This window comes from Hermetia illucens, chromosome 3, assembly GCF_905115235.1.
Source record: "Hermetia illucens chromosome 3, iHerIll2.2.curated.20191125, whole genome shotgun sequence".
Lineage (NCBI taxonomy): Eukaryota > Metazoa > Arthropoda > Insecta > Diptera > Stratiomyidae > Hermetia > Hermetia illucens.
In genome coordinates this window covers 7,670,607-7,679,006 of record NC_051851.1, presented here as the reverse complement: position 1 = coordinate 7,679,006, position 8,400 = coordinate 7,670,607, and the positions used below count along the sequence as shown (strand labels likewise).

The window sequence follows — 8,400 nt, the reverse complement described above, 5'->3', positions numbered from 1 at the left end:
CGAGACAGGTTTAAGCAGTTTCTAACCTAACTTATTGCTTGCCATACGTAGTCATAAAATACTGCATAGATTAACTACTTGTAAACAATGGACGAAGATAGCACCATAAAAGATAAATCAGTCGCAATTGACTTGAGAGCTTATCTGAAAGATTGAAATGAGGTCGTATATGAATTACGATAATTATCCACTTTTGAATGGGAATGCAACGCCTTTTTGTTGTATCAACAGTTTCAGTGCTGCAAACGAGTAATACCTAGAGAGTTCTCAACCCCGACTCAATGTAGAATTCAGATTGAGTTTAATTTTGTCAAAGAATGGATTTTCTCGTGGTCCTTGTAAGTATCTTAACAGTCGCTCTTGTATTTGTCCTTTGGATTCGAAAGAAGCATGCATTTTGGAGAGAATTAGGTGTACCGTATGTGGAACCCCACTTTTTTTACGGGAACTTTAAGGATGTCGACCAGTATCAGCACGATGGTCAATTTATCCAACGCTTTTACCAGAAATACAAAGGAAGATCCCCTCTCATTGGAATGTACACCTTCCTCAAACCAGTCGCTGTTGCCATTGACATTGAACTCGTGAAAAACATCTTAATTAAGGACTTCAACTCTTTCCACGATCACGGTACATACTACAACGAAAAGGACGATCCACTATCAGCGAATTTATTTAATTTGCCTGGAACAAAGTGGAGGCAGCTACGCCACAAACTTAAGACAGCCTTCACAACTGGAAAGGTGGAGATGATGTTCGGAACAATGTGGGGGGTTGCCAAAAAGTTTGAATCAAAAATTGGTGAAGCCTGTGAAACAGGAGGAGAGTTCCATAACAGGAAACTCATGACTCGGTTTACTATCGACGTTATTGGGTCATGCGTGTTTGGCGTGGAAACGAACAGCCTGGAAGATGAAAATAATGGTTTTTTCCAAGTGGGGATGAGTATATTCCACAATCCTAGACACGGAATGAGGTTCATATTCCTCCTAAATGTTTTCCGGGACTATGCGCGGAAACTGCGCTTCAAACTTTTCCGTGACGAAGTTATTGAGTTTTACACCCGCATCGTCCGGGAGACAGTTGACTATCGTCTGGCAAACCATGTAGAGAGGAACGATTTTATGCAACTCTTGATCAAGCTATATACGAGCAAGGGCGAAGATAAGTTATCCTTCAATGAGCTCTTAGCACAGGCTTTTGTATTCCATATGGCAGGGTTTGAGACCGCCTCCACAACTCTTCAGTTTTGCTTTTACGAACTCGCTTGTAACCCTGAGATCCAGGATAGGGTCAGAAACCATATCAAGGAAGTATTGGAAAACCACAACGGGCAACTGACGTATGAAGCTTTAATGGATATGAAATATCTCGAGCAAGTCCTACATGGTAAGTATTTTTCCTGGAAATACATTTTATAGCACTTTACCTCCAAACAATTATTCTGATTTCAGAAACTCTCCGGAAGTATCCTCCAATTGGATTGCTGCCCCGAGAAGCTAGTCAGGACTACAAAATCCCCAATACTAAATTCGTCCTTAAAAAAGGCATCAACGTGATCATACCCGCCTATGCGATACATCATGATCCTGAATTCTATCCAAACCCATCAATATTCAATCCAGATAATTTCTCTGAGGAAGCGGTAAAAAATAGACCATTAGTTGCTTTTCTACCATTTGGCGAGGGACCACGAATTTGCATTGGAGCTCGGGTCGGCATGATGCAGACGAAAATGGGAGTGATAGCGGGTTTACGCAAATTTAGATACACACTATCACCAAGGACTAAGCAACCTTTAAAACTTTTATCAAAATTTAATGTTATATATCCTGAGGAAGATGTTTGGTTAAATGTTGAACGGATAGGTTGAATTGCTGAGTTGACAGTTTTAACCGTATTTTGACAGTGGTTTGCCAAATTTAGTTCAATGTATTCTTCCAAGCATTCCCATACAGATGTATCTGTAATTTACACTGTAACACTGTTTGAATTATTAAAGAAAAAGGAGACCAGGGAGTCAGTTGTTTCTCCCATCATTCTCTGGTGTCACTATTTTTGTGATCCTGGCCAAGCAAAATTTTAAAAGCGATGTGACCAGTATTTCAATCGCCTTAAGATTCCTAATCTCATTTTATTCAGCTACTCATTCACACACATTTTCCGACTTCCGGCCTACGCCAAAAATCCCTCTGGGGGTTTTGAAACTTCGACTTCCATTGAGACTACTTCACGCGCTATTGCCTCATTATTCCAAAAAATGTCCTTTTCTAGGATAAACTTACCTGAGGAAGGTAAAATTTTACATTCGCCGAGGAATAGTTGCCCTAGAACGGTCTACTTAGATAATATCCGATGATTGGTTCTAACTGGAGCTCGGCAAACCCTGCAATTTCGGCCATAAGAATTATAAAGTTTGCCTTCGTCAGCATTGCACCCTGGTAACTGGGTCATAATCTTTCGTGTCCAGGTTTTGCCGCAGAAACGTCAAAGTTTCACCGGCTTAATATTGCCAGCAAGTGTCAACAAATGCCAAACAGTGCGGCAAGTTTCGGCATTTCGGGCGTATACGGTATCCGCAGAGAGGCAATCAAAAGTGAGACCTCTTCTCACCAATTCAGGGGGAAACCTAGCGATTAGACTATTTAGTTTGTCCATCCACTGAGTCACCTGCATGGAAATGTATCAACTGCTTCTAAAGCTTTTATTGCGGCTTGAATGCTAGCTTTCCAATTCAATGGAAAGCTAACCAGAAAGGAAAATACGGCAATTCTTAGCTTGGGAGAAACAGAAAATCCGGCTACGGCCGACGTCTCTGCGATATTACAGCTCAAATTTACCCGTAAGCAGAAGAGAAAGGTTTGGCAGAAAGCAACTTCAGCTACTCAAGAGAGAAGACCGCAGGCTGAGTGCTGCTTGTCAGAACCTTCCCCTTTACCCTTACCAGGGAGGGTGGTAGAAAGGACACCGTGAATCTGGGAGAACTCCAAGTCGGCGGTAGAAGAAGGCACTTCAAAGAGAAGGTGAAACACCTTGCGAATGAGGACATCGACGTAGCTGCCCCACTAGGTGCGGTTATATCCAAAGAAATCGGACTCAAGGAAGAAGGATCTTCGGCGGAAAGTGGGGAAAAATTTGGAGACCCATAATGGATGCACCAGACTCTTCTATCAGGGGTAATTCGCACAAAAAGCGTAAAACCAACACATCTTGCAGATTAAGACCGGTGTGCCGGGAAGTGATCGCTGCTCGCGCTAGTTTCCTCGAAGGATGGCAAAATCCACCCCTCCCCCTCAGGGGCCCTCAACGATCCTTAACGGGTCGCTTACGATACGGGGAGTGGCGTCCACTAGGTGGCCAAGCAAGTACTTCTGACCCCCTAGCTGGCGTAATACCTGCGTCCCAGGTAGTAGCCTCGAGAAAGTTTCTCGGTGAAGAGCGAACTGCTAATGACTGATACAAGTTGGGACACACTGGGAGTCCCCGGAGGGTGATGTGAGCCTAACCCTGCCAAGGTGGTAGTTCTGCCGTGTATCAGGAGCCTGCCCCTTCGGAACCCTGGTCGGGTAGTGTGCACTGAACCGGTATTAGTAGACAGCGTTGCCCCGATCAAGCCCTGATCCGTCCGTCAGTTCCGGGATCAGCTAATTGTAGGTTAGGTAGGTATACCCGTTCCCGACTATTGCTGCAACTAACCAAATGGTTTCGAATATAAACCGAGTGGAAGGCTGTCTACTACTCAGGCGCAAGTTGAAGAGGAAAGCCTTATTAAGAAATGCGCGGCAGTTGTGAAGAGCATGCGATCTGCGATGTTCCTCCAGAAAAACGCCAGCAAAGGGGGTGAAAAACGGGCTAGTGGAATTGGTGGAGCTCCTGGACAGGATTGAATATTATAGGCGGAAGGTTACAAAATCAAACCCGAAGATAACGGAGCAGAAGTGTTTTCCATTCGTAAAACGAAGGGTGGTGGAATCCTAGTGGAACTGGGCGTGAGGACAACAAATATAGTTACGTTCTATGAAGCAGTCAAGTGGCTTCTGGGAGAAAAAGTTTTGGTTTACAGCCTGGATCCCACATGTTCTCTGGAAATCCGAGACCTTAACTGCCTCACAGAAAAGAACGAGGTAGAAGAAGCCATCAAACGCGAATGTCCGGAGGCAATCAATGCCGGATTGGTATCACCTCTGCGAGCTCCCAGGGCTAAAAAATCACTGTGGTGGAAGTTGCCGAGCAATACGCGAGGAAGCTTCTAAGCAGTGGGAAAATAAGCATTAGTTGGGTAGGATGTAAGATACGAATCCGGTTCGCCCCAAGCAAATGTTACAGATGTTTGGATTATGAGTGCACATCTATAACCTGTCGGGGACCTGACAGAAGGGCAACGTGCCAGTCAGGCCATAAAACGAACATCTGCAATGAAAAATAAAGCTGCTTCCTATGGAGGTACCGTGGCGCGACTGATGAGAACATTGCGCACCCTGCGCACTCGGGATGGTGCCCAGTTTTCAGAGCAGCATTGGAAAGAGCTAGGATGCTGTCAGCATGATTCGCATCCTACAAATTAATATGCACCGAAGTGCAACCGCTCAGGAGTTGCTAGCGCAGTTCTCTGCAGAAACCAAAGCTGATTTAGTACTCATCAGTGAGCAGTATCAAAACAAGGACCCAGTTTCATGGCACCCTGACATATCGGATATGGCTGCCATCTGGGTTCGAGAGGGCACCCTTTTTAGGGTTCTTGCTCATGGCCGAAGGGACGGCTTTGTCTGGATTCGGTGTATAGGGATAATGTTTTTTAGTGTGTATTTTACACCGAATGAGACGATGCTTCCAATGTAGGCTTCATGCTTTGGAGAACGTTATCTCAGGCCAGATGGGCGGATCCTGGTCAGGGGTGACTTCAATGCTTGGGCACATGAATGGCTCACATACACTTCAGAAGGAAACGAATTCTTTAAATGACGGCGAGAACAGGACTGGTAGTTCTAAACACCCAACGTTCCGGGGCCTGGGCTGCGAGGGAAGCATTCCAGGCGCAACCTTCGCATCGAAGTCACTGATGTCGATGGTGGACGGGTAGCGAGGGGGAGGGGCGACGACGGCATGCGGGGCCTCCATGCTCAGGAGGGCATCGAGACGTGGCAAATCTTCTATGTATTGGTGCACAGTGGAAATCGCAGAGCTCCGGAAGGAGTGTCACTGGCTCCGCCGCTTAACACAACGGCTAAGCAACCAAGATGAGGCATGTTCCATAGTGACGGAGTACAAATCAGCCAAAAGAAGAGTCCGCAGCTCAAGAAAAAACAGCAAAACTCGGTACTGACAGGATCTGGCCGACGAGGTGAATGGGGACTTGTGGGGCTCGGTTACTAGTTACCCGAATAATCTCTGCGAAAACTCTGTTCGCTTAAGGCCGAGCAGATGGACCGCGTTGTACGGGCACTATTCCCTGCGCAACCCGTATTGGATGATGACGTCGGCTTGGAGAGCACATATTACTGTCCACACTTCGCTATAAAAAAATTGGAACAGGCAGTCCTCTCTACGAAAGCCAAAAAGGCGCCAGGACCCGATGGTATTCCAGCAGAGGTATACAAACTGGTATTAGAACACCGGGCAGACCAATTGCCCGGCGTATTCAACGCTTGCCCGAAAGAGGGCACTTTCCCTGCTTGTTGGAAGGTAGCGAAGCTTGTGCTGATCCACAAACGGAAAGGCGACCCCGAGTTGCTGTCTTCGTTCCGCCCATTATGTATGCTTGACACTGCTGGAAAAGTGCTCGAAAAGCTCATCAGAAGTAGACTCGCTGAAGCAATACGCGGAGGCGGAGATTTATCTCTACGGTGGTTTGGTTTTAGAGCTGGGAGATCTTCAGTTGATGCTGTCATACAAGTCGTGGATTCCGTTCGACGAGCGGAGGCACATAGCCGCCGAATTCGACGAGTGGTAGGTTTAATTCCGTAAGATGGAAAGACATAATAGGCACACTAGACAATACTTTCCACGTGCCGAACTATCTCTTAAGGATATTGACGGACAATGTGAGGAACCGCTCCCTGCTCTATAAAACACTAGAGGATCCGAGAAAGATGGAGGTCACGTCGGGGGAAGCACAGGGATCCATGGTGGGGCCGGACTGAGTTTAAGTAGATTATGGCTGTCTACAATAATCTACTCGACATGCCAGAAGAGTGGTGCCTGGTCGGTTATGCAAATGATGTCGCGGCGCTTGTTGTCGGACGCACTGTCTAACAGGCACAAAGCAGACTCTGCATATTGTAGCGACGGGTAAGCGGATGGATGACTACTCATGGTTTCAACCTTACACTGGAAAAAACCGAAGTAGTTATCCTGACTAAAAAGAGAATTCCAACCCTGCGTCCCTTATCGTTGGACGAGTCGATAATCGAGTCAAAATCAGCGGTAAAGTACCTCGGGTTGACACTTGACTCAAAGATGAGCTTTTTTGAGCAAATCAAAACCGCAAACAAGGCTGCAGATGGAGTTTCGGCGTTAAGTATGCTAATGCATATTTGCATATTGGGGGTCTTACGTCTAGTAGACGACGTCTCCTGATGAGTTCAACGTAGTCTGTTCTGCTCTACGGCGAAGAGATATGGACTGACGCTCTTGATAAGGACGTATGTCGTAAGCATCTCGCGCAGGAACAGAGACGGGGAGCTTCGCGGCTGCCGCCTGCGTACCGCACTGTCTCTGAACCGACCGTAATGGTCATCACGGAAGTGATCCCCGTTTGCCTTTCTTGCTAAGAAGCGTAAAACTATATACAATCCTAAGGGAGAAGAGTGAAGGGAGGCGGTTGCTCGTGAAGAACGGCAAGGAACCCTACATGAGTGTCAAATCTCTTGGGAAAAGGAAACTAGAGGGAGTTTATTGGCAACCGGCAACTGCGTGAGTGAATCGGAAGCATCGTTAGAGTGACTATTTTCTTACCCAGTTCTTAAGTTTCCATGGAGGTTTTCAGTCTTACCTGCACAAGATTGGAAAGGCGCGATCTCCGGAGTGTGGTTTGCAATGGAGTTGTGGACGACGCCCATTACACTTTTTTTGTGGAAGGTGAAATTTGATTCGTCAGCAGTTCTATTTAAACATAGGGGATCTACCTCCAGATAACATTGTCGAAGGGATGCTTAGGAGTGCTGACAGGTGGAGCCGGGTTGCCCATTACGTTCGAGACCTTCTCATTGCTAAGAAGATAGAGCTCGAGCGGTGGAGGAGCCGGATGGCAGGGGGTTCCTTGAACTGACAATTCCCTTCCTCCCCCCATCCCCTCCAACGCCGAAGAGTTCGGAAACTAGCCCGAAGTAATGTGACAAACGGTTCCAGGCTAACTCTCTGACGATCGGGAGGTGTTTAGTTGGTAATCCGACGACGTAACGAACCGGGAGTCCAACACTGTGTGCGTAAAGGTATTTACCTATCCTACCCCAAAAAAAAACGTAAGAAACCTCAACATCGACTTCATAGACATCTTTATATACATGTGGGTCGAAGGACACCAATAAGATTGCCGAGGATTGTTTAGGATAGTGAGAGATCCTAAGTCCACATCCACTTGATGTTGGACCGAACCAAATAATGTAGCTTTAGTCTAGCTTAGGCTCAAACTATTGCCGGTTTCACTTAGATATAATTCGCACCCTTGGCGTATTTTTTCGAATATGTAAAGGAGCGTTTTCCATCTGTTGCCACTTATGGTCACGCTGCTCCCATGGCAGAGGTGAGGCAGCGCCTGGTGAGTTGCCTCTACCCTGGACGAAACCGGTAGTCCCTATTTTTAAATGTTTAGGTGCCATGCTCCAAATGGGGGATCCGTGGACCTAAAAACGTGAGAGTAAGTTGCTCTCCATTTGGTCCGGTTGAACATCAAGTGGATGTGGACTTAGGATCCCTCACTATCCCAAACAATACATTATTCCACAGTTGCAGCTTGCGGAACTACAGATGTTGTTCGCTGCCAACAGGGTGAATCGTGCTTCGGGGCACTACTCTCGTCGCATGAAAGTCTTATCCACTAATAAAAGGTGCCGAGGAGTTCTGGTTACTAAAGCGGAATAATATTCACAGCATCGTAGTCAAGAAATTTGGAACAGGTCAAATCCGGCTCCTTGTAAGTGCTACAGTATATACTGTAGACTAGCACGGATGAAGGCGTAGTATTCAATATTGCGAGATTACAGTTTCAAATCAAAAGTCAAAGAGTCACTGATTACAAAATCTTAAGGTAATTGGAAAATTCACAGAGGAACCTCGAGCGATGTCATGACGGAATAAGCCTTTGTAGAGTGGCCACCAAATCTACCATTCGTAATATACGTCGCAACTATAACCTTGGCAGAGCTACGCTCACATCACGCCATCGATGTCGACAGAGAGCTT

The 8,400-nt window shown here is 46.3% G+C and overlaps 1 protein-coding gene across 2 annotated transcripts; it reads left to right on the top strand.

The window, feature by feature from the left end:
- The first annotated feature begins 210 nt into the window (after positions 1-210).
- Positions 211-2,019, top strand: LOC119651791 (probable cytochrome P450 6a13). Of its 2 annotated transcripts, XM_038055558.1 has the most exons (3): positions 213-338; positions 406-1,389; positions 1,455-2,019. In XM_038055558.1, exons 2-3 carry the CDS (start codon positions 537-539, stop codon positions 1,871-1,873), a joined length of 1,272 nt encoding a protein of 423 aa, XP_037911486.1. In that variant the 5' UTR covers positions 213-338; positions 406-536; the 3' UTR covers positions 1,874-2,019. The 2 variants fall into 2 exon arrangements, with proteins under 2 accessions (XP_037911485.1, XP_037911486.1); XM_038055557.1 differs by having other exon boundaries at positions 211-1,389.
- The last annotated feature ends 6,381 nt before the right edge of the window (positions 2,020-8,400 follow it).

What these genes read in the sequence shown, in the direction of transcription:
- LOC119651791 (XM_038055557.1), top strand. Translation starts at nt 318, where the DNA reads ATGGATTTTCTCGTGGTCCTTGTAAGTATCTTAACAGTCGCTCTTGTA. An exon ending in TCTCGAGCAAGTCCTACATG is followed by an intron (nt 1,390 to 1,454) that starts GTAAGTATTTTT and finishes TTCTGATTTCAG; the next exon opens with AAACTCTCCGGAAGTATCCT.